General features: G+C 39.6%; 1 protein-coding gene across 2 annotated transcripts in view; it reads left to right on the forward strand.

Annotated features, from left to right (window-relative positions):
* The window catches only part of GRIA3 (glutamate ionotropic receptor AMPA type subunit 3), a 304,452-nt gene that overhangs the window by 60,874 nt on the left and 216,886 nt on the right, over positions 1–26,692 (forward strand). For both annotated transcript variants that reach the window (XM_004587661.3, XM_004587660.3), the window contains exon 3: positions 17,308–17,547. In XM_004587661.3, the coding sequence (XP_004587718.2) occupies positions 17,308–17,547 (240 nt within the window). The remainder of the gene's footprint in view (positions 1–17,307; positions 17,548–26,692) is intronic.

Here is a 26,692-nt window from a genome sequence, read left to right on the forward strand (position 1 = left end):
TCAGTGTTAAGGATCATTTATACTGCCTTAACTATAAGTGTATTGAGATACATTTCAGACAGACTAAAAAACTGTAGCCAAGGAGCATTTATTACCTAATTATTGTCATCCTGGAACAACAGGGGTGAAGAAGTTAGTAGCTTGTCCTGTCCTTGACCCGTTCTCTTCTACATCTTTGTCAAATATTTGATAATGTTACTCAAAGCAGGCCAATCAAATTTGCATATGACATACAACTGGTAGTGATACCTAACCAACTTGGTAACCAAGTCAAAATTAAAAGTGCTCCAAGAGGGTAAGTTAAAATCCTGAGGATAATTTTAAAGGGTGAAACTCTACATTTAGGGATAAAAGAATCAACAGCACTTCATATTTAGGTATAAAAGAATCAACTGTGGGTTGGTAGAAGTCCCTTCACATGAAATCTAGGTTTTAAAATCAAGACCACAATGTAGGAGTAGATTCCACAGGATTCCAAAATGGGCCAGTAAAAAATAAATCACAGTACCATTCTAGGTAGCAATGGTGTGGGAAGAGCATCAGTTTACTGATTTCTGTGAGCTTCAGACCAAAGCAAGCCCCTGGATGGTAAAAGTTACCTGGAGTCAGGCTCGGTATAATAAATTTCTAAAAATTGATCATCCAAAAGTAGAAGGTACTGCTTCTGGGAGTGATGAGTTCACCATCATCAGAAGCATCCAAGGAGAGATGGAATTCTCACTAGTCAGTCAGGCAATAGAAGACATTTTTGTACTCTTTCAGGAGGTTCAAGAAATCAACCTAAGCCTACACATACAATGTTATGAAATGCAATACTAAGGGCTTCACACAGAATGGGAAATAAGAACAGATCTTCCTGAGAGAAAATGGACTTAAACATTGTCTTAGTTTTATATAGCTTTATTTTTAATCATGAACTATTTCAAGCCTACAGAAAATAATGTAATAGAGAATCATTAATTAGCTTTTAAAAATAATGGGGTAGGGGAGTAAGGGACAGTTCATCTTATAGCTTGGGCTATGGAAATAAAAGTATTTTCACATGCGATATGGCAAAGATGTAAGATGTGAAGGTTTTTATCTGTTCTTGACAAACCTTAAATGTTATTTAAAGGCATCATAGGAGTGTAGCACTTTCCTGCCCAGCTTTACAAATTGTTTCATTCACTGTAACTAGATCACTGGGTCAATTTTTTTTTCCAATTTAGAGTCTTTTCCAAAATCCCATGTAAAATGAATTGCAAATCAAGATGGGACCTTGACTGCACTAGATAATTGATTAGGTACATGGATGAATGACAGAGACTGGCACTAAGAAGAATGACAATTCTGTTGTTCTTCGTTAAGAGGGATAATGATTATCAGGAAACAAGTACCAACACTATTCACTCACTGACACTCCTGTAGCAGATCCTGTAATTCTTCAAAATGGAGGTTCAACCCATTTATTCTCTTACCTCTGTGAAGTGGGCGGGGCAGATACTAGGACTGCTGCCTTCAAAGGCAGTCATGAAACCCAGCGAAGGGACTGGCCCAAACTTCCACAGTGCATTTGAACCTGAACCACACAAAAATCTATCACAGCATAAAAGCATTGAAAAACAATTTTAAAATAGTATTACTAACATATGACATTTTTCAATTTCACATACACCGTAGGAGAGTCATAAGCACTTTACCTATATTCATTTAGTTTGCAGAACAATACTATGTGGTAGGTACTATAATGCCACTTATTATGGTTATGGAAATGAGGTTTTGTAGTTTAGTATCTAACTTGAGGCCTTTTAAACAATAATCTGATCCTAAAATTCTACACCTACATTGCCACAACCCAATCCAATCCAATTCCCACCTAACTGCACCTACAGCAAAGCTCTCTGATTGTATTCCTGCTTTCATGAAGACCTCATAAATATACTCACACAGCAGCCAGAGAAATTTTTTTCTGAAGATTTATTTTATTTTTATTTGAAATGCAGAGTCACAAAGAGGAGGAGAGACAGAGAGAAAGGTCTTCTATCCACTGGTTCACTCCCTAGATGATCACAACATCCAGAGTGGAGCCAATCCAAAGCCAGGAGCTTCTTCTAGGTCTCTCACATGCGTGCAGTGTCCCAATGACTTAAACTATTCTACTATGCTTTCCCAGGCCATAAACCTGGAGTTGGATTGGACATGGAGCAGCCAGGACATGAACTGGCACCCATGTAAGATGCCCACTCTATTGGCAGATGCTTAGTCTACTATACCATGGTGCTGTCACCAGCAGAGAAATTTTTTTAAAATATTAACAAGCTCACAGTACACCCATGATCAAAATTTTTCTAAGATTTCCCCCAGTGTAACTTAGTAGAACAGCCAAATTATTAAAAGTCATCTGTGGTTGGATCCCTGCCTTCTAATAGAGTCATATTGAATCATATTCTTCCTAACTGACCATACTCCAGCCTAGCTACTCTCTTAATACCTCAGAATACTGTCTTAGGTCCTTGAAATGTGTTATTCTATTGGCATTAGATTCTGTTTTACTCTTGGGTGCCAGATCAAATGTCACATCTATACACAACCTGTCCTTGACCTAACCTAAATTGTCACCTTGTCATGGAGTCTTGCAATACTCTACATACTTCCTTCCTTAATTAGCCATAGTAATCACTTGGTATGATTAATGTTGGCTGTCAATACTAGATTTTAAACTCTACAAAGACAGGCTTCCTTTATATTTTGCCCACTGTTGTAATCTTACACTTAGATATTGTTTTGCAGGGCTGGTCTGGTACAATGGGTTTAGCTCCTAATTGCAATACCAGCATCCCATATCAAAGCAATTGTTCGAGTTCTAGCTGATCTGCTTCCAGTCCAGCTCCCTGCTAATGCATCTGGGAAAGCAGAAGATAACTGGGCCCCTCCCACCCCTATGGGAGACCCAGATGGAGTCCCCACACCCTGGCTTTGGCTGGACCCAAACCTGGCTATTGTGGCTCTGAGGAGTGAACCAGCACATAGAAGCTTTCTCTTATTCATTCTCTGCCACTCCTTTTTTCAAGTCAACAAATCAACACATCTTTAAAATTAATAAAAATGAAAATGTGTTTAATGAACAAATGAAATAATGTGCAAAAAAGAAAATTAAAAACCAACCTCACTCCTGAGCTCCAAAGCTTAACAACGGTCTTAATATAAAAAGACCCCAAAAATACCCACCCATTCCAGCACCACTCCTGCCACTTCTGACATTGCAATGGAAGGGTAGTTTATACTTCAAGTGCAAAATGAACTTTTCCAAAATACATGTGCTTGTATGTTAATGGCTGTATTTGCAGCCATTATATTCAAGTAGAATCAAGTGTTGATAATGAATGTTTTCTTTGCCAGCATTTAGATCCATGACATGTAATTGCAAAAATAACTAGTTAGACTCTCAGAAGGCAGTGTACTCCTGAGAGCAGAACAAAATGTTCAAGGGAATTAACCTCAAAATGATAATTAAACCATGGGATCATCAGCTGGAGAATGGGGCTGACATCTTGCTCCGACTCTGGAACCTACAAAAACCTGCTGTGATTCCTAGGACCTGAAAATAAATGTATCAAGGTGAGTGGTAGCTGATCTGTGTGAACCCAAGAAAAATATGAGCTAGCTGCAAACGCACACCCATTCTACCACATCCATCCTCTACCTAATCTCCCTCGCTTACATCCATGGGTTAAACACAAATAGTCAATTAAACGCAGCACCAAGAAAGAAGCTGCCTAGCTGGTGGATTTTGAAGAATACGAGAAAACAATTCTTCCCAAGTTTCCACCATTAAAATGACCCCTTGGGAATCTTCAGGATCTGTGTGTATTTTCTACAGGGCCAAGGCTTTGTTCTCCGCAAGAAGAAAGTCACAAGTTAATCTTTTGGATCTCAATGTGGGAGGAAGGGGATATTTAGTGAAATTTTGAGGCCATGTTCAAGTTTCACAATTGGAGGTGGGGCTAGAGCTCTTGGGGTTTAGCAAGTAGAGCCCAGAAGTGTCACTAAACAGCCTCCAATGAACAGGACAGCTCTTGCAACAAAGAATGATCCATCCCCAAATACCAGTAGTGCCAAGACTAAAGAAGTCACCTATCAGCCATTAACCACTCTTACACTGAGCAGATTTTTGCAGAAATGGGAATTTTGATGGATCAGTTGGAACAAAAAGGAGAAGAGTTAAGCTGACAGACTAGGAAAACATTGGAACCAGGTGGCCAATTAAAGAGAAGAATTGAAGAGAACCAGGAGGTGAATCTCCACATGCTTTAGAGGCATAATTCATGCAGTAGTACAAAGTAGAATATAGGGTAGTGAGAAATGAGAAAAAGCTAAAAAGACCCTTAAGTAACTTGCTAGTGTGACTAGAAAAAGAGTGATGCATTAGCAACAACAACAAGACAAGAGGAGCAGACTCAGAGGTGGAGGATGGGAGTAGAAAAACAAAATGTTTACTTGCTCTTTTGTCAGCAATTGAAATGTAGATCTGGAACTTGGTGGCTAACACTACAGTTTTCTTCCTGGAATTCATGCATGGAAGTAGTGAGACTGGGGTACAAAACCTCCATAGCTATGTCCTGAATGAGGAAAGAAACCATTTAGAATAAGAAGGAAAGAGAATCAATGCCAAAATCCTTGAAAACAGCGTCTTCTGTGTGCCAAGAAGAAATGAGATGGGGAGAGCCTTCAGTTTACTGCTCTGATACAGGAGAGGAGGGTTTCGAGGGAGAGGATTTGCCAATACCAAATATCAAATGTGCCTCAGCAGTCACATGGAGTGACAGCTATGAATAGCAGTAGATTTGGCACGGAGGAGGTCAGCATGAAACTTGACTACTGTTTCTGTAGAGTAATGGGAGCAGAAACAGAGCAGCAGAAACTGATGACAACAAGCTCCTCTTTATCCCGTCATCGATGAGGATGGTAAATAAATTCAAAGGATAGCTTATGGAGGTTATGGGGATTTAGGGGGAAATGGGATCTTTTCAGCAGATTTAACGTGACAGGAAGAAGGCAGCAATAGAGACCATAGACACACACTTGAATGGCTGCTAGCCGTTACCTGTATCCTGAGTACATCAATTACATTTTCAAGCTTCCTGAAAAAAGTAAAGTGAGGACATGTAGAAGTAGAATTAGACATATCATGTGCCACTCAGGAGGCCCAGTGAGTAAAAATGGGCTTAATTCAAGAAAGAGTTCTATAGCCATCAGAGCTGCCCTACAATGAGGTTGTGAGCTTAGTTTTACTACGAGGATTCAAGACAGGCAATATGACCTTACAGGAGGTGGTTGAACTAGAGCATTAGTTTCCAAACTTCTGGAATTCTTGAAGAAGTAATATTTTAAAGGGTAAAAATGATAAGAAGATTATAGCTTGACCTGGGGAGTTATCAACCTCTTAATTTTGCCATGTCAAGTGCATTTGGTTTTCTGTTCACTGTTGTAACCAGTCTTCACACAATTATTGGCTTGAAATGAGACAAATCTACTATCTTCCAGATCTATAGCTCTATCTTGTAGGAGTCTTGTATGAATCTTGTATGCTGAAACAAAGGTGTCAGCAGGGCTGAACTTCCACCTTGAGGCTCCAAGACAGAACCTCTTTTCCTTTCCAACCTTTAGACCAGCCACATCCCTTGGCTTATGGCTCTCTTGTGCCTTCAGAGTTAGGAATAGCCAATCAAGTGCTTCCCATATTGTATCAATCTTATATCCTTTTTTATTGCCTCTGTCTCCCACATTTAAGGAGCTTGAAGTTACACTGTCCACTCAGATGATCCAGCATAATATTGTTCTTGTAGAGTTAGCTGATTGGCAAACTTTATTCTTTCTGAAACTTCTAATTACCATTTTTGTGTAACCTGATTCACAGATTTGGCGGGGGGGAGGATTAGGATATAGACATTATGGGAAGGGCTTTATTTTCTTTCCCACATAGAACATGATATAGATACAGATATGAGGGTGTTTCAAGAAGTTTATGACAATGTGCGCCTTGTAGCACAACACATAAGCTGCTGCAGGAGACTCCTGCAACCCATGTATCAGAGTGGCTAGGGTCAATTCCCCCTCCACTGCTGGTTCTGCTTCCTGCTGATGCATCCAGGAGGAAGCAGATGATGGCTCAAGTACTTGAGGCCCTGTCATCATGTGGGATACATGGATTGAGTTCTAGATTCCTGGCTTTGCTCTGGCTCAGGCCTAACTTCATTTGGAGGTGAGCCAGTGGATGGATGGATGGATGTTCATTCTCTCTCTCTCTCTCTCTCTCTCCTCTGTCTTTAAAATAAGCAAAATTGAGTGAACATTTTAAAAGTTCATGAAAACGTAATTAAAACATAAGTCTATTCTGCTAAAATGTTTTAAAGCACATGAAAGAATCTCAAAAAGCTCCTAGGAAAATATATATTAGGAAAACTTGCAAGAGTTTCATATTTTTGCACTAAATTATACTGATGTGTAAATACAAATATGTATGTATGTCCTGGATAGTAAACATCTCATCATTTATTGTAAAGACCACCACAATTTCAGAAGTTACTCTACTTATAGTACTAAAACCAAGAAGTGATAGAGAAAATGAATGTTCCTCCTAAAAAGTAGCTATTGATTTTATACACACACACACACACACACACACACACACACACATTTACTACAACAGATTGAAAAATTCATCATGGACCAATGCCCCATCTTTAGAAGGCACCAGACTTTATGATCTCTTAAAAATCCCTTCCAGCTCCAAGTTCCTTTAATCCACTGGACTTACCACTGCACTCTGGTATTACCTGGACAACATTCTTGGATATATCTGTATCTGTTCCTTCATAGCTGGACAACATTCTTGGATATATCTGTATCTGTTCCTTCATAGCTATGCTTTGCTGCTTCCTGCTTCCTTCAAATGTGATCATTAAGTCCATAACAGACTTTAGTGTCCTTGTTTCCCACTGATTCTAAAGAGTATGAAAAAGGTTCTGTAAATGATATACAATATTGCTACTCTGATCGTTGGGGTAATCAAGTTGTTTGACATTTGTGTAATGATGCCTTTTGGAATATGGATGGTGTAATTAGCCGCCACACTGTACATTAACAATACCTGTCCTGACCCTACAGACTTGGGGACTATAAATAAAAGCGTGACAGCTGTCTCAAGCCTCACTTGTCACTCACCGATAAAGGAAGTATAGCTGGGGAGCTACACTAGAGCCCCCAGCTATCCAGGATGAGGTCAGAAATGACATCTTCAACAAGAGATTGGTGTTTTGCTGGTGCAAAGAGATGGAAACCGGTACTTTTAGGAAGCAACCAGCCAAGCTATTTCACACTGAGAAGGCACAGAGGCCCCAGAGGGGGGGCAGCATTTTACCAGCACAAGGGCATTACACAGGAAGGGGAAGAGACACAGCACAGCAGCCTGTTCTTCAAGCAAATTAGCATGGTTTTGCTTTTAATGTGTTATTACCCAGAAATGAGAATAGAAAAAAATCACTGAAGAAATGATAGCAACAGTGCCCTCCTTGGGACTCAGTGAGAGACTGAGGACCGTGAGGACCGTGGGAAGGATAATGTTCTTACACTAAGAGAGTGGCAAACTATGCTAACAAAGAGAGTGGAACATATGAAGCTGAGCTGCTTTGTATCTTCATTTCTTCATTTCTTGTATTTGTATATACATTCCAATAGACAGGATCATCTTATCACTCTTGTGTCTCCTGAAAGCTACAATAGTTTCTCCTCACCACAGTAGATGCTCAATAAATACATATTGTGTGAATACACGGCTAGCATTAATTTAGTATTTGTCACATTAGTCAGGCACTGTGACAGGTGTCTCCATCAAAGAACTTTCATGTAGTTGAAGAAACCAAGTCGAAGGCACATTACTAAGTAGCTTGCTTTAAAAAGTGGTAGATATAAGATTTCAACCTTTATGATCTAATTGCAGGAACTACCTCAGTAAAAATGACCATATAGTCAGGTAGAGAGAGGTTAAGGAACTTACATAAAGTCATACAACTTACACCTGGCAGAGTCATGACTAGGAAACAAGGTCTACTTAGTTCAGAAGGTACTGCACTTCAGGAGCCTTCTTCACTTCCTGATGTCCTAGCAAAGATGCCAAAACAAAGATTTCTTCCACCACCATTTCACCAAGGGTGATCTTCTGAGATAAAGAAATGGGTGTGGTTACTTGAACAGTTCAAGAAAAGGAAACACATTCCTCCAAAAGAATCACAAGTGTGGGCCTGGCACGATAGCGTAACGGTAAAAGTCCTCACCTCGAATTTGCCAGGATCCCATATGGACGCCGGTTCTAATCCTGGCAGCTCTATTTCCCATCCAGCTCCCTGCTTGTGGCCTGGGAAAGCAGTCCACGATGGCCCAAAGCCTTGGGATCATGGTTCCTGGCTTCGAACTGGCTCAGCTCTGGATGTTGTGGCCACTTGGGGAGTGAACCATTGGACGGAAGATCTTCCTCTCTGTCTCTCCTCCTCTCTGTATATCTGCCTTTCCAATAATAATAAAAAAAAAAAGAACCACGAGTACCAAAAGATCCTCAATAACTGACCAGCTCTCACTGTTGACATTTGGGGATGCAGAGAATGTGGGAAGAAGCTGACAGAAAAGTCATGGTTCCCCTGGTGGAACCATCTATTCCACTTCGGCAGAGAACTAGGCTTTGAAAGTAAGTCACTTTCATGCCAGGCAAATCCTGACCTACCCTACCCTTGATATCACCAGAGTGGGAATGGCAAAAAGATGATAAAAGCATTTTTGGTACATTGTTTCATGACTCATTGTGCAACCTTGTATAAGACACCTCCTTTATTTTTGTGCCATAGTTTCCTTATGACAGCAAGGCATCAGACCAATGGAACTACATTCAACCAGAAAACACCCACTTGGCATATTCTATGTGTTGGACTTCTCCACATAAAATTGTATTTGGAGAAAGGATTTAACCACCAAGTATTCCTGAAAACTTCCTCATCAAAAGTCCTAATGTTTCATCTAGCTCAAAAATTCTACATATCTAAAAACATAGGCACTGCCCTTGTGTGTTCATTTCAACTCTACTTTCTTCAGCCAAAGTTGGGCAGGGATCCTCTTGAGAGTATATGTGCACATCTCCCATGCCCCAGCTTCTTTCAGGTGTTGTTAAGCCCATCTTGCTATGGCAGTGGGCTACTGCTCTCTGGCCCTTGTGCTACCTGTACAGTGATGGGTTATAGTGTATGGAACCTCTATACACTAAGGTTAGTGTTCACAGGAGAGCAATAACTCTGCTTCATCTGAATAGAGTGCTCACTCAGTTTCTCCTGAGACTCTCTGTCTTTGTCCTCTAGTGAGTGTCTACTTGTATGCAAAAGCTAGCATGATATTCTTTGGGGATTGTTGCTGATGTTTAAGTCTTCTAAACTTCTTGCCTGCATCACAACCAAAATCACATGCTTAGTTCTGATATATATATATATATTTTAATTTTCAGTGGGGTTTCTCACATTTCCTCCCCCATGATTCTTTTAAGGTCTTCTTTTGTCTCTTCTCTCATTACATACACAGGCCTTAAGATCTCACTAGGCACACCTTCTTAGAAACCACACACAGTTTGACCCAAGTCTAGATACCATAATAAATTTGATGCTCTTGTTATAAACCTTTAAAATAAGCAAAACCACAGTTGGTGGGAATGTACTAGATAACCATTATGGAAGACACTATAGAGTAATCAGAAATCTGAAAATAAATCTAAAATATAACCCAGCCATCCCACTCCTGAGAATTCACCCAAAGGAAATGGAATCAGCATATGAGAGAGTTATCTGTGCTTTCATGTTTATATAAATTCAATTGATAATATATGAGATGCTGAATCAGCCAAGATGTTCATCAATGATGACATCTTGGGTAAAGTATATATGCATAATGGAATGCTCAAAATGAAATTTTGTCTTTTGAAACAAAATGGAATGCAATTGGGGACGATTATGCTAAATGAAATCAGTCAGTCCCCCAAAATACAAATATCATGCTTCCCTGATATGTGATAACTAATACATAGAGTACCTACAAATACATATGAGCAAAATTGACATTTTGAGATTTGATTATCATCTATAATCCTTCTATATGCTCTTGAGGAACAGCAGTTTTTATACTTAATACTTGTTTACTTCGTTATTTAGTGAAGGGGGAAGCTCAGTAGTTATAAAGTAAACTGAAAGCGTATCATTGTAAAAATAGAAGAAAAATAAGAAAGGAAGGAGAAACAAGGGTGGGAGCAAAGGAGGGAGAGTAAGATGGGAAGTATCATTATGTTCTTGAAACTGTATATATTAAATAGATGAAATTTGCTCCCTCTATATAGATAAAATATAAAACTCCACAATGTGTTATTTGTGCATGTGTGTACTTTCAAAAGACCAAGATAATAATACATATAAAATGTAAGATAATAGTTGCCTGATAGGAACATGGAAAAATAAGTTATAAGTAATGTTTCTTAGTCTGGTAAAAGGTTTATGGGTATTTCCTATAGCTTAACTTAATAAATAAAATATGAAAGTTCTATGTATGAACTAGCAATGATTAATTCTATACCCTGAAGACAAAAAAGACAAAAGAATACAAAGTTTTTTTGTTAACAGAATCTCACCACTGTAACATACCTGCTTTTCTAAAAATTATTTTTAAATGTTTTAATTAATGTAAGTACTTTTATGGGATATGGTGCAATATCTCAATCAGATTGGGTAATTAGCCTATTTTATCTTTCCTTTGTCTTTGGTACATATCAATTCCTACTTTCCATTTCTTTTTTTTTTTTAAAGATTTATTCATTCTTATTACAGCCAGATATACACAGAGGAGGAGAGACAGAGAGGAAGATCTTCCATCCGATGATTCACTCCCCAAGTGAGCCACAACGGGCCAGTCCGCGCTGATCCAAAGCCGGGAACCTGGAACCTCTTCCGGGTCTCCCCACGGGTGCAGTGTCCCAATGCATTGGGCCTTCCTCAACTGCTTTCCCAGGCCACAAGCAGGGAGCTGGATGGGAAGTGGAGCTGCCGGGCTTAGAACCGGCGCCCATAGAGGATCCCGGGGCTTTCAAGGCGAGGACTTTAGCCGCTAGGCCATGCCACCGGGCCCCTACTTTCCATTTCTTTAAACAGTACACAATACGTTATTGTAAGCCACAGTCACCTCCAGTTCTATATATGTTGCTGTAAATGTCAAGATTGCATTTCTTTATGGCAGCATAACATTCCATTGTGTATACAAACCAATTTTCATTTATTCATTCATCCATCAATGGACACCTGCATTCATTCCAGTTTAGACTATTGTGAATGGTGCTGCAATGAACATGGAGTCCAAGTATCTCATGGTGATTTCATTTGCCCTAGACAGAAACCAAGAAGTTGCATACCTGGTTTAAATGGTAGATCTATTTTAAGTTTCTGAGGAACCTATAAGTGTTTTACTACTTTGCAGTCCCACCAGCAGGATGCAAGGGATTTATTATTTTTGTCTCTTTGATAACAGCCATTCAAAGTGAAGTGAAATTATACCTCGTTGTGTTTTAGAGTTGCATTTCCCTGAAGGCTAATGATAATAAGCATTTATTTCATGTACTTGCATTTAACATATTTGAGGAAAGTCTTTGCCCATTTCTTAACTGAAATTTAAATTATTATTTTTAATATCTCAGATATGCTACATGAAAATTCCGTTAGTTGTCTTTTCAGTCTGTTTCCTTGCCTCTTAGTTTGACATAATCCCATTTGTCTATTTTTTTGTTTGTTTTTCTTGAATTTACTTTGGAGTGTTTTCCAAGAAATAGTTGACTATGAAAATCTCTTGAACTGTTTTACCTATGTTTTCTTCTAGCAGTTGTATAATGTCAAGTCTTACATTGAATTCACGCTTGTTCTTAGAATTGATTTTTATATAGAAGAAGAGGTAGGGGGATCAAAATTCAATCTTTTGAATATTAACATCCAATTTTCCCAGCACCATTTATTGAAGGGACTATGTTTTCTCTACTCTGTTTTTGGCACTAAATTTCAGTTGGCTGTAGATATATGAAATCATTTCTAGGGTTTCCTATTCCATCACATTGTCTTTTTATGCCAGTATCGTGCAGTTTGATTAGAATAATTCTGTAAGATGTCCCAAAATCTGGTATTGTGATGCCCTTTAGCCTTGTACATTTTCATAACATTGCTTTTACATTTTAGAAAATTTTTACTTCCATATGGATTTTAGGATTTTCTAGTTCAGAGAATTATATTTCTAATTTGATGAGGATGTACTGAATCTGTACAATGACTTGGTTAATACTGATATTTTAATAATATTATTTCAATCCATTAACATGAGAAGTCTTTCCATTTTTCTGTATGTCTTTCTCATTCTTATCCATCCATGTATCATAATTTTTCATTGATGAGTTTTTACTTTGTTGATTAAGTTTCTTCCAAGGTATTTTTTCTGGATCTATTGTGAATGGTATTGCTCATGTAATTTTTTTCTCAGTAGAGTTTTACTATTTGGGCAAAAAAAAATGTTACTAATTTTTGTTTGCTGATTTTGTGTCCTACAATTTTATTGATTAAAAAAAAACAATTCTAAGAATTGATTGAATCTTTAGGTTTCTCTTTATAAAATCATGTAATCTGGAAGCAGGAAAAATGTGGCTTCCTCTTCTTTATTTGTATGCCCTTTTTCTCTTTTCTAATGACTCTAGTTAAAATTATCAGTACTATTTTGAATGAGTGGTAAGTGTGCACATTATTTGGTTCCAGAACTTAGAAGAAATGTTTTCTGCTTTTCTCCATTCAGTATGATGGTGACTGTGGAGCTGTGACACACAGCCTTTATTACACTGCAGCATGTTCTATCTATAATAAACTTGTTCTAGCTATTCATCATAAATGGGTGTTAAATTTTTTCCTTTGAATGATCTCATGATTTTTATACTGTATTGTGGTGATGTGATTCTCATTTGTTGAGTTGCATATGTTTAACCACTCATCCCTGAAATAAATCCACATGACTATAATGCTGGATATTTTTGATGGGTTATTAGATTTGATCTGCCAGTATTTTATTGAGATTTTTTTTATCTATGTTCATATTTTCTATTTTCATTTTTATCTATGTTCATATCTATGATATTTTGTTCTTTCTTTGGTTTTTGGAACTGAAATAATTCTGGTCTTGTAAAATTTTATTTGTCTACTTGAAAGTCAGAGTTACAAACACACACAAAGAGAGAAAGAGAGAGAGAATATTCCATTTGCTGGTTCACTCCCCAAATGGCCACAATGAATGGCTGGGGTTGGGCCAGACCAAAACTGGGAGCCAAGAGCCAAAAGTTTTTTTCTGGGTCTCCCTGGTGGATTGCAGACTCAAGGAAGCTGGGGCTGGGAGGATGCTGGCAGGACCAGACTACAGCCCCCACTGCCACAAGCAAACACCAAGACTGAGAGCAGAACATGTCATGCAGATTTGCTGCACCCGCTGGCAGGCATGAGATTCAGGGCTGGAGCAGGCATGGTAGGGCAAATGGCATATTGGCATGCATCCCTCCCAACTATATAAACAATGTTAAAAATAAATTTTCAAAAGTTTAAAGTATTACAAGAGAAAAAAGAAATAATTTTTTTAAGAGATAACATTCTTTGATAAAGTATTCTTATTCGGCAACTATACTTTGGAAAAAAGATGTTATTTCATTCACTTCTGGCATATAGAGTTTCTGTTGAGAAATCTACTGTTAATCTGATGGACATTCCCTTAAAAGTAACTTGACACTCTTCTCTTGAGAACTTTAGAATTCTGTTACAATTTTGAGAGTCTCACTCTAATGATGTCACAATGAGAAGTTTTTCTGGTCATCATAGTGGGGGCCTACAAGGCCTCCTGTACTCAGATGGCCACATCTCTCTCCAGAGAGGAAGTTTTCAGCTCTCATGTCGTCACCCTCAGGAATCTCCTGAATTTGAGTATTTGCTCACTTAATGGCATTCCAAAGGTACAGAAGGTTGCTTTGTTTCATTTTAATCTTTTTCTTTGGTGTGTGTGGTGTGTGTGTTGGGGAAGGGTGGGGGGTTGGTCCTGACTAGGATATTTGAAAAGAATTATCCTCAAGTTGAGGTAATCTTTCTTCTGTTTTACCTAGTCTATTATTGAGGGTTTTGACTGTACTTTTTTTTTTTAAATTAGACTTACTGATTTCTCCATTTAGAAGATTTCTGTTTGGTTCTTTTGCAAGATCTCCAGGCCGAATTTTTCATACAAATTATACATTGTTTCCCTGATTTCATTCATCTGTCTGTCTGCATTCCTTTTTATCTCTTTGAACAATCTTTTCACCATTCTTTTGGGTTCTTGAGGAGGCCTGCTGTCCATTTAGTCCTCTTTGAAATCTGTTATATAAACATTATTGTGCTTTCTTTGAAGATATCATGTTGTCTTGCTTTTTCATAATCCTTGTGTCCCTATGGTGATCTTTGTGTATCTCAAAGGTGAGTTATTTCTAACACTTACAAAGAGTGGCCTTTGTGATCCAAAGCTTTTTCCTGAGAATCTGTTATCAAGTATCAGTTTTGTAGTCAATTTTGTTTATATTTCCAGATGGATGCTGTAGTATGATCTTCCTTATATCTTCTTCTACAGTAACTGGTGGTAATAGCATTATAAAATGCTTCTATTGGTCTCAGCAGCCATATAGGTCTTGGTAACAGATGCAAGGGATCAGGAGCTGTGGAAACACCATCCCTCTGTCCACTAAGGCTGGGGTAGTGATCTGCAGATCTAGAGGGGTTACTCAAGAATGCATGTTGGCAGCAGAAAGTGTTTCCTTTTGTTTTCTGTTTCCTTGCCAGATATGAATGGTTTTTAGAAACCCTTCGTGGACCACAACTATGTTTTTCTCTTCCAGGTTGGGCTTCTCCATTTTGAAAATATGTTGCATTTCCCTACAAGGCTATTTCTTCTATAGAATTTATAAATCCTCGTCCTTGTCTTGTTAGTTTCTAAGGATCTGAGATTTATTGACTACCTTCCAAAACATTTCAGTTGAAGGTCCATGATGGCTTGTTCCAGCCTTCCAGCCCCATGACCTTCACTAAGAACAACTACTTTCAAAAGTTGCAAGAAAAGGTACAAGGTGCTCAGTTTATTTGAATTTCAGATAAATAAATAATTGTATATTATTCAGGGCACAATTTTACTAAAGATAATTTGTTATTTGTCTGAAAGTACAATTTTAATTGGACAGTGTATATTTTTATTTGCTAATTTGGAACCTCTATCTTATATGAGCCAATAATTACTCTTTGAGGAAGTGTGAGTTTTGAAGTCAGACTCAAATTCAAATTCTGGCTCCTCCATTGACTAGCTAGAACATTTTTTGTCTCAGAATTCTTATTTATAAAATAGGGTAGGTGGACATTTTAAATGAGATAACACTTAAATAGTATTTAGCATAGTCCTTGGCTGTTTTTATAACTGGCCGTTATAGTTATTATTGATATGTTGATAGAAAAGTACATGTACTGGCCAAGATTTGTCCTGGTACTACAAAGCTTCTATTTAGAGGATGAATTTGAAAATGATACTTTTCTTTAATATTCCCAAGATACCCATTTTTTTCTGTGTTCCATATGAACCCCTGTATCAAAGTACCCTAGACTCATTCTCCAGTTTTTTTTTTTCATTCCTTTTACTATAAAGACTTTCTGTGCATGTTTTAGTAGGTCACTTAGAATTTCGCAAGCTGTGGCCTAGAGCTTTTGCTTTGGGAGATGACCGGATATCTAAGAAGCACCTTTGAAATGCTACCCTCAAGCTGAAAATTTGAGTCTGACCGATAAAAAGCAGTCCTGATCCACATAGATTTCAACAGAACGCAAGAAAGGCTAGATACTACAGACACTTAGAACTCTCTTTTTTTCACAACAGAGCAGTAGTGTCAAGAAATGAATGCTGTGATTATCGCTTACTCCCAGCCTGCTTTCATTACCTCCCTCCTTTTGGGTGCCCCAGTGCCTTCACTGTTTCTCTTCCTATGAAGGACTTCAGACCCTCTTTTCAGACACACTCTCTTCTCTACCTCACCCATCCCCATCAAAACCTATCTGTTGGCACTCATTGTCCAGTTATTCAGTAGAGCATACTAATCTACACTGCCACGATAACAGCTTTAAAATATTGTGTTTAATCATTCCTCCCAAGTCACAAACTTTTGAACACAAGAAACTTGAAGAAATAAGCCTACTGGTGATATTCAGGGTTTCATAGCAGATAAAGGAAACCATGCAGGACCCCTTAAACCATGCCATATTATGCCTGCTATGTTTGCTTCACCTGCATGGAAGGGAGCAATCGTGTAGATAATCTAAAGATCATTTCTACTTGATTTGGGAATGCACCACACAGTGTTGCTGTAGCTGATTTGCTTTGCTAATTATGTTCTACTGAAGCTAAGATTGAAACTGGTCCACATTTGTTAAGATCATCTGGGCCAGAAGAAGAAAGAGGCATTGGTATAGTCCACTTTGAAATGTAAGAAAGCTGGCAACAACCATGAGGAAGACACGAAAGTTCTGTATGTGACCTACTAAAACAGGCAGGAAAGGATCAAGATAGAAATTTGCCAATGATACTTGGGCAAGATAGGCAGCCTGAAATGGATAATGCCCAGAATTTTAACTCCTTTAAATTAATAGCATATATAAGGGTCTTAATCATAATGTAACCATGGTTAAAACATATTACCTGGAACAAAGAACATATTTGCTAGCATACGTGTGAACAGTTAGTCTAAATCTTCCATTATCATTGTCTTCTAGAAGAAAAAACATTGAAGGGGTGTGACACAAGCAAGTTACACCTTGATGGAGTCTTAGTTACACTAAGAAGCCCCTGGGCAGCTGTGGTACAGAGGTGAGCAGTGCCACAGAGGTGAGCAGGGAGGGGTGCAGAAAGAGGGTAAATCAACTTCCACTTCTTTTATTCCTACATGTTCTTAATTTCCTGCTCACAGAAAACACAGATGGCATGTAACTGTGTCAAATAAATTCTTCGCTCCATTGCTTTTCTACTGGGGACCTGAATTAAAGGGATTTTTCAAGATTTTTTGCAGTCTTGGTTTCCTCCTGAGGCACATAATTTAGGGCCTAACTGTGGCCTCTAGATCCCATTCTGCAAGCCACAGCAGAGGACCACGGGGCCACTGACGTGTGTTTCTCTTTCTCGTTACAGTCTGCTCCCAGTTCTCCAGAGGGGTGTATGCCATTTTTGGATTCTATGACCAGATGTCAATGAACACGCTGACCTCCTTCTGTGGGGCCCTGCACACGTCCTTTGTCACACCCAGTTTCCCTACTGACGCAGATGTGCAGTTTGTCATCCAGATGCGCCCAGCCTTGAAAGGCGCTATTCTAAGTCTTCTGGGTCACTACAAGTGGGAGAAATTCGTGTACCTCTACGACACAGAGCGAGGTAAGAAGAGGCAGCTGCTCTCCTCATGGGTATTTCTGTGATTGTGATAGTCAACCTTGCTCAACTCATGTGTCCTTTTATAAAACTGCATGCTTTTTGTCAAACAGTACGTGATATTCAAACTAAATCAAACAGTAAAACCAAAAACTCAAAAAGTAATGGTACTTTGAAAATCCAAATTTTTCCACTCCATGTGCTTTCACTGAAATGCAGCTTGAGATACCCTCCCGGTTGAGTTATGACTGTTGAAAAAATCCAACAGTCGTAATTGTTGAATTTTAGTTCATCTGAACTGAAATTTACAAAGTCAAAGCAGCTTAGTGTAGAGCATTAAGGTGGAAAGTTTGGGGAACTTAATCCTGCCAGAAACTATAATTATCCCTATCTCATAGATGAGATAACTGAAGCCCAGAAAAGGAAACGTGTATTTCTCACAGCAGTTTAACCACACAGGTGGGACTGGTGGCAGCGTCTCCTGCTCCCAGTGCTTGTTCTACCACACCAGGCTTTCAGTTCCAGGGCCTCAACGGTTACCTCCTGAGAATAATGAGTGGAGACCAGCTAACCTGGGCTTTGGGGGTAGAAGATTTTTATAATACTGAGATAGTATATTAGGGAACATATTTGACTGAAACAGACTACAAAATTAGGTCTGATCTTTATACGGGATATATCAACGAATTATTTAAAGTGTATGGATTGTAATTCAGCTACACAGATTCTTCCAAGATCCCATCAGCTCTGAGGGATCCCTCAATAAAACTAAGGGCCTCCATGACCATGACTTTGCAAACCATGTTCCTTATCCATGCTTGCCTCTCATTCAAGTTATGGGCTGGGACGGGTTCTGCCTGGCTCAGGGCTTTCAGATGCAGAGAAAGAAGGAGTAAATGAAAGGCCCGTCTTCCTGAGGGGTACCTCTGAGAGGGTACAGGTGGGAGGGGGAGGGGGACATTCTTCTAGGCAACTTAACTTGATGAAGCACTTCATTCTTGGGGACTCAGAGAACTGGTCACTTGGCTCTCTTTTTGCTACAATCAGATCCCATCATGAAATACCTAGGTCCATGTTTATCTATAACTTACAAAATATTATCAAATTTTGTGAAACTATGGCACTAAGCCAGAGGTCTAGTTGAAGCTCTGCTGCTACCTATACCTTTGACCTTAAGGAACTCATTGAAGGTCTTTTGGTTTTGGTATCCTCACCCAAATTGTATTCCTTGTTAATAGAATATTATGTAATTTTGTGAGTTTTCAGATATGCTATACCAAACACAACATACTTTGTATCTTGCTGCTAATTCTAACTTACATATTATCAGTGAATTAGCCCATTTATTCTACAAGCTATTACCAACCCCAGTGGTGTATTCCAGTGCTTTGATGGATGCAGGTATAATATGCTCCCAATAGAGGTAAACAGAAAATAGTATTCATGAAACTGCATAAACAACAAGGGATAATATCAAATTGAAAGCTGTATTGGATTCTGATTGCTTTAAAATTTGTGAAAAGGCTGTGCTCCATATGAGCTGAATTATCAGAGACGACATGCTAACGGTGCCAACCTTGAAGGATTGGTAAGGCACAGATTGCAAGACAGGTAGGAGATGGGGGGTTGAGAAGAAGAAAATGAGTGGGAGCAAAGGGCAGAGTCAGGAAGGAGCACTCTGTGTTCAAGCAGAGCCCTGTCTGACTTAAGTACCAAAATAGCTTCATTGTTCTAATTCCTAATTTGCTAAATGTGAATGTACTTCATTTCACTCAAATGCTGCCAATGAATTAGCCCAGCTCCTTGTACTGAATGTAGTGTAGTCTAGTGCATAGCAATCTAGTGTTCAGAACTCAAGTTTATAAATCAGACACCTTGTCTCCTAAAAGGTTTTAAAAATTAAATGGCAACTCTAGCAATACTGTAAGCTTTCATTTGTTCCAAAACAGAGGGTATAACAAATGTATTATCCCGTAACTTCCTGTAACCCATCTCTGCTTACTAGCTCAAAGAGGGGGGAAAAAGCCAGATCCTATTTCATTTTCCTACATATTTTCTCATTAAACAGGGTCTTGGAATCAAAACACAATTTTTTCTGGCCAATGTGAATTTGTATGTTTTCCTTATGTGTCCATTTAACCAATGAGACTTATTGTCTCTGGATTAAAAAACACTTTCTAAAAACTTACACACCAATTTCCTCCTCAGAAAGCCTTGTCAAAGCACTGTCCAGAACTCCACTTCACAATTCTGCGTGACTTTCTATTAACTACTTTAAAAAAAACTAAAAGGCAAATTGTGAGACTCAACGTGATTATATGTAAACCAGCTAACAAACCTGCTCTGACTCCCTCATGAGAACCGCCCAGTGTGGAGAGCTCTCATGTTGCATGGCCACCCAGTGCAGAGAGCTCTTGTGTCCCATGGCCGCCCAGTACAGACAGCTCTCATGTCCCATGGCCGCCCAAATGCGCCAGGACCACAGCTGTCTCAGCAACTGCATTTCCACTACACTCTCGGAATTTCTTTCTCATCTTGATTATGAAACTCTTTCCATTATTCAAAACCTATCTCACATCCTTTGTCGTCCAGTTAGCCTTCCCTGACCAGTCTAGCTCACAATGACTCATTGTCTTATTCATCCAATAAATGCTCAGGTTACAATGATTTTTTTTAAAAAAATGTAGTTATGGTCTTTTCTGTTAACTTACACACTAATGAGAGATACAGACAAAAATCTAGGAAATTGACAATCATACATTTCAATAAGCATATCTGAATGAAGCAAATAATGGCACAGGATGAGATCTAAGTTCAAAAGGCTGCTCGGTGACATCTTCATAGAGAAGGAGAATTTAAGCTGAAAACTGAAGAACTAGAAGGAGATAGCAAGGGCTGGAATAGTGGCTCAATAGGCTAATCCTCTGCTTGTAGCACTGGCATCCTGTACAGGCATCAGTTATAGTCCCAATTAGCACTCAACTTCGGAGCCATAACCCTGCTTATGGACTGAGAAAGCAGTGAAAGATGGCCCAGGTTCCTGGACCCCAAAGGAGACCCAGAAGAAGTTCCTGGCTTCAGATTGGATCAACTCTAGATATTATAGCCATTTTGGGAGTAAACCAGTGGATAAAAGATCTGTCTTCCTCTCTCTCTCTCTCTCTCTCTCTCTCTCTCTCTCTCTCTCTCCTTCCCTCTTCATAAAATCTGCTTTTCAAATAAAAAATATTAATGAAAAAAGATAGCCATTTATAAAAGAGTACAGCGAATGAGTTTCAAGCAGTGCAAATAGCGAGTAAAAAGGCTCTGTGGCATACTTCAGTAATTAAAGAGTGCTGTGGGATACAAAGCATAATGGGAAGGTAGAAAGTAGCCAGGAGACTACAGAGGTAAACAGGAGATGGAACAGCCATGATGGGGAACAGCATGCATTTGATTCTAACTGTAACAGGAAACTGACTGGAGAATTCTGAGCAGGGAAGTCACATGATCTAATTTAAGTATATAAAGAAGAGAGTGTGATACAAGAATAAAAAAAGAAGGTGGAGGGAGAAACCAAGTAAAAGGGTATTATTACAGTCACCCAGATGAAAAGGCATGGTGACTTAAAACAGGCTGGAGATGGAGAAAATTGGATGGAGTTGAAATATACTTGGGAGACAAAATCAAAAGAAGTTGGGGACCAATTATGAGATGTGAGGGAGAGGAAGACTTAATGGATGAGAAAACGTTTGGCTTGGGAGATCTGGTAAAATGGTGATGCTACTTAGTGAGGTTGCTGGGCGGGTGGAAAAGCAACTTTGAAGAGCAGATTTTTGCCTGCCTGTAAACACCCACAGAATCCTGTATCCACATCTCTCCCTTGACACTTCACATAGTTACTTTCTTTTGGTTATTTCAATAGATGCCTTCCCACGTCCTCCTCTTCAGTGTGATAACCAACAGTTAGCCCCCAGCTTCACATTTTGCACCTCCTCTGATACATATCATAGCTCCATGTAAATACCTAGTGTTGCCAAACCTCCAGAGTAAGCCCATGTTTGTTTTTCAATGCTGGACTGAAAGAGAGAAAGAACAAAAAGGAAAGAAAAAATACACAGGAAGGAGGAAAAATGGGAAAGGGGGGAAAAAGATGAAAAGCGAAGACAAAGAAACGTAGGGAGGAAAGAAGGCATGGATGAAAGCAGGGAGGAAAGGAGGGAAATCTATAAATCAAGCCATTTGATTCTTTAAAAATTTCTTTAAAAATTTCAGTAAAATATCTGTTCTGTATTTATTTTCTCAATTTATGCAGTGATCATTTATTGCTACAGTAATAAAATGTATGGGGAAAATTGAAATGGCACATTATAATTTTAGAACATTTAAATTACATAAGACATGGAAGACGGAGACAGGAACATCTATTATTACATTCAAATAAGCTAAATATACAATGGATGTGACTCTGCTGTGTAACGGCATGCACGAATGAGGACTTGCGAAATGGGTGAAATAGTTGAGGTCGCTTCAAAGACGTTTAGCACAAGGAGGACAATGCTTTCCCTGGGATCACAAAACACAGTGCATGTCAGGGCTTGGTTGCCTCAGCTCTGCTTCCTGTCTGCAGAGAAAGATCTGATTTAAGGTTTGCAGCTCATTATTTGGTTACTAAAATGCCACCTCGGTTCATTAATACAAAGTGGAAAATTACGCTCTTAGTGCTATATTCCTAAAAGACCAGTTCCTGGAAAGACTGTGATGTTGACTAAGCATGCAGTCTATGCCCATGGACCTTGCCTTTGTTGACACCTGCATGCCTTATTTTCACAGGATTCCTCGCAGTGACACATGAATACAACTACACTTCCTGACAGGAGCAAACCCTAGCCTTTTCTGTCCCATCTGCCTCTTTATCTCCATACAAAACTGACCAGTACTGCATTTATTTCTAGTGACAAATGGTCTTTCTTGGCTGGCAAAAACAGTTCAGCCGAAAAATGAATTCATGCTAATGTATCTATGGCTGTTAATGACTGGACATGTCAGTGCACCCAGGGAAGCGGAAACTTCTAGTCAGGCAAGTGTAGCTTTCTAATTCTGTGATCCCAGGTACTGCGAGTCCAATTTAGAAGGTCCATTGTCCATATACCTTCCTATTAAGGAAAACCTAAAACCATGTTAAGGAGGTGGCCATCTCTTCCCATTGCTAGACCTATGTTCTGGGTGCAGGTGACCTAGTTCTCTGTAGTGTTAACATTTCCTCCGGAACAGCGACGTACTTGAGAACTGCAGCCTGACTCTCGTGCACCTGACAACTCTCCTTGGCTTCAATGGGCACAGCCCACAGAGATGAAAGATCCCAACCCAGCTGTGACTCTCAGTTTAGATAATGAAATAACAGCTCTGGGTGCCCTTTGAGGCAACTCATCCCTACCTTTTCGGCAGTGTTCAATAAACTCCTGCTGCCTTCCATTCTCAAGCTGAAACTCCCTACTCAGTTCCCAAGTAACTCTGGAAGTCAACAGCCTTCTCACAGGCCTTTCTATTCTCCCCAGAAAGTTGTGGCAAGAACATGGGCCATCGTAACAAAAATCCCATCAGTCAGCAGCAGTGAATGGGCTTTCCCCAGTGCTAGTATATGCTCAGCTTCTAGTGAGGTTTAAAAGGAACAGAATTAGGAGTATTTGGCCTACTGGCTAAGATGCCAGTTGGGATGCAGCACCCCATATCAAAGTGCTGAGTTCAAGTCCTGGCTCTCCTCCAAATTCTAGCTTCCTTCAAATGTGTACCCTAAGAGGCACTGGTTCTCAGTCAAGTAATTGGGTCCCTGCCACACACGTGGGAAATCTGGATTGAGTTCCCAGGCACTATGAGTCCAGTTTAGGAAGTCCTTTGCACACGTGCCTTGCCACATAGAAAATTCTCCAAACCATGTTAAAGGAGGGGGTGACCCTCTTCCCATTACTATGTCTACCTTTTGGGTGCAGGTGACCTAATTCTCTGTGGTGTTCACAATTTCACCAGAAAGTGACATATTTGAGAATGAGAGCCAGACTCTGCCAGGCACCTGACAACTCTGCTTAGCTCCAGTGGACACAGGGCACAGCTGCTGCTGTGTTTGGGGCGTGAACCAACAGATGGATGATCTCTCTTCCTCTTCTCTCTCCCTCCCTCCCTAGCTCCCCCTCTTTCCTCTCTGTCTCTCAAAAATTTAAAATATTAACAATAAACTTAGTATTTCCTTGAGGGAATCGACAGTCTTATTGGCAGAACAGTGACTTATCTCAGAGGCATGGGAAAAAATATTTGCCCCCAACTCTTCCCAGCCCCCAGCAAAGATATTTGCATTCATTAGCTCTTTAATCTCCAGGCACCTCCTGAAAAGATGAAAGGTTGTCAGATAGCTGAGAAAGTAGAGAGGTTGAAGGTCCTGAAGACAGATTCCTCAGGACAAGGAGAAAAAGGTCTTTCCTCAGAGGGATGTATTCAGAGTAGCTGGGTTTGAACACTGCTGAGCAAAACAAAAAACAAACAAACAAACAAACAAACAAACCAAAAACCCACCTTCAGTTCCTCACAGCTTCCTGCATGCTGTGATTCCCCACCAATTTACATAACTTAGCTCATCCCTTCCTCACTCCCTCCATCCATTCCTACTTCCCAAAGAAAGCACAAAATCTTCACTTTCTCCCTCCCTCTCTCCCTCTCTTCATCCCTCTTTCTGTCCCTCGCCCTCCTTTTCCCTCTCTTATCTCTGCTGTTCCTCTTTTCCTCTTTTTCCTTATAAACACACACATATCCCAATAGCAGTCAATGTTACAAATCAATATATCATTCTTGCTGTCATGATTTCATTGTCTTATTTTGACAAGAACAGCTGTCATTTCTTACTAACTAATTATATACAAAATCGTGAGCTATAGCATCCTGGGATCTTTAGAACTGGAGAAGCTGAGACAGAGAAGGGTTAAATGATGATTCCTAGGGTCAAACTGCGACCAGATTGTAACATAGGTCGGTCACACTCCGCAAGTTACGTGCTTTTCACTGGCAGTCTTACTGCCTCATGCTCTTATAATTTGGAAATAGCTATCACCTCTTCCTTTAGTCTTCTCTTTAGCCAATCTTCAAAGGATCTTGAACTTGAATCCTCCTTATCCTGGTTGTTTGCTTGTGGGTATAACCTAGTTGTGAATTTCCTTTTTAAAGTACGATGTCCACAAATGGACCCAGCCTCTAATGGCACCAGGTTGCTAGGAATCCAGCTAGGCAGCAGGTCAAGAATGCCAGGTAAAGGAGCAGAGGAGTCGCAAAGTTGAGAGCAGAGAAAGCACCTACAGAGTGCTGTGGTGAGAACCTGAGTCTGCATGAAGGGAGCTCAGGTGTTTTCTCTGGAACAGAGAAATGTGGCAGAGCACAAAATGATATGCACCCGCAGGTCCTCACTAATATGAGGCCATTTCTTGTCAGCCAGCAAGGAGTAGACAATAGGTCACTATCAGGAACTTTGTAGAAATTGGCAGGTACCTTGATTAGAAAAGAAAGAAAAGGGACAACTATGGTGGTTTTTTTTCCCCTCCTTCACTTTCAGAACTGATGAAAGGATGTGCGAACCTAACAGATGGCTCCCATTCCAGTCATGTCCATTTGCCTTCTGGGAAAAGTGAAGTCAAGAAAGTTTTTATTAAAATTCAAGCTACTTTTTACATCTGAATAAATTAGAAAGGCCCAGAGAGCACATTATCCTGTGAGAGACAGGCACTAAATTCCCCTGTTTGAGCAGCAATAACCGGGGCTGACAGTACCTGAGACATGCGGTAGTTTCTGCAGCCTGCCTAATCTATTGTGATGAGTCTTCAAGTCTGAGAGCATCCTGAGAGCCTGCGCAATAATAGTGAATGACTATTTAGACTAGATTGTGAATAAAAGACTACACATATGTCTGTAATGAGAGTTTCATTGAAAATGAAAATACTGAAGCTGTCATATTTTTTAATGCTTCGATTTGCACATCCCTGACGGCTTTGGGGCATAAAGAGAGAAAGCACCAAGCAATTTGTTGTCAGCTCTTGAAATAAATTATCATTTAAACGCTTCCTCTCCACAAAGGTTATTAGCTTAGTAGCTTGTTCCTGGGGTTGGCCCATCAGTAGTGGGAATAAAAAAAAATTCACAAGACATTAAACTATCCTTTCAAAAGCTGAATATGAGTTCCTGTGGAAATTGTTCTCTCAGTAGCTTAACATATTTTGCTTTAGCTCTCCAATGCTGCAGATTAGACTGCAGCGACTATTAATAAATACTGTCATATTTTACAGCTGTCATGCAAAGCTGAAAAAAAGGCTTCGCTGTGATTAGATCCTGTTTACTGTAATATTTCCAGCTCAGACTCAGAAAGGCAGTTTTCCTATAAAGGTATTTTCCATAAGTAGAATATTTGTCCCTCAGAGGACATGACTAATTTTAATGTATCATTAACTCCTTGGTGGCAGGGAATTTGAGATTGAATTAACTTCCCAGCCAGACATTACCGTCCTCTCCAAAGCTAAAATGTCAAATTCTCTGCTTCGGGTTGTCCTTCCTAGGCAGAGATGGTGTGACGGTCAGGACATATGCTTCAAGTAGCTCTCTCTCCCAGAGAAGGACAAATTATCACTGGTTTATCCCTCTTCTTTTTTCCCTCTCCCTCCGATGACCTATCGCATCGTGTACAGGACAGCTAGCTGGTCAGGGGTTAGGATAGAAATGCTACTACAGTGAGCTGTCTAGAAATTCTGCTTTATGACCTAAAATGTCTTTGGATGAGCAAAAGACCTCCTCCGCCATGTATTAGCTGTTTGGAACAGTATTCACATCTCTGAAAAAAAAAAAAAAAAGAAAAAGAAGTGACAGCTGGGAGGGTTGCTTTTGCTCTCACCTTCCATTGCTTTCAGCAAGTTCCTTGAGGAATTAACCCTCACTAAGCTGAAAAGTGGATTGTAACAAATGGATAGTCCTTACACCATTAAGGGTTTGTTGGAGTGTTCTAGTAAGTCAGGGTTTGGCCTTGCAAGGTCTTCGAAAGATTCTAAACATTCATTGGGAAGGAACAGACTGTAATGGAGATCCACAATTGTGACTGACATTTTCTCCCTTGAAGCCCTTTAAACAGCAGTTTAAAGCAAGGCAG

This window comes from Ochotona princeps, chromosome X, assembly GCF_030435755.1.
Source record: "Ochotona princeps isolate mOchPri1 chromosome X, mOchPri1.hap1, whole genome shotgun sequence".
Lineage (NCBI taxonomy): Eukaryota > Metazoa > Chordata > Mammalia > Lagomorpha > Ochotonidae > Ochotona > Ochotona princeps.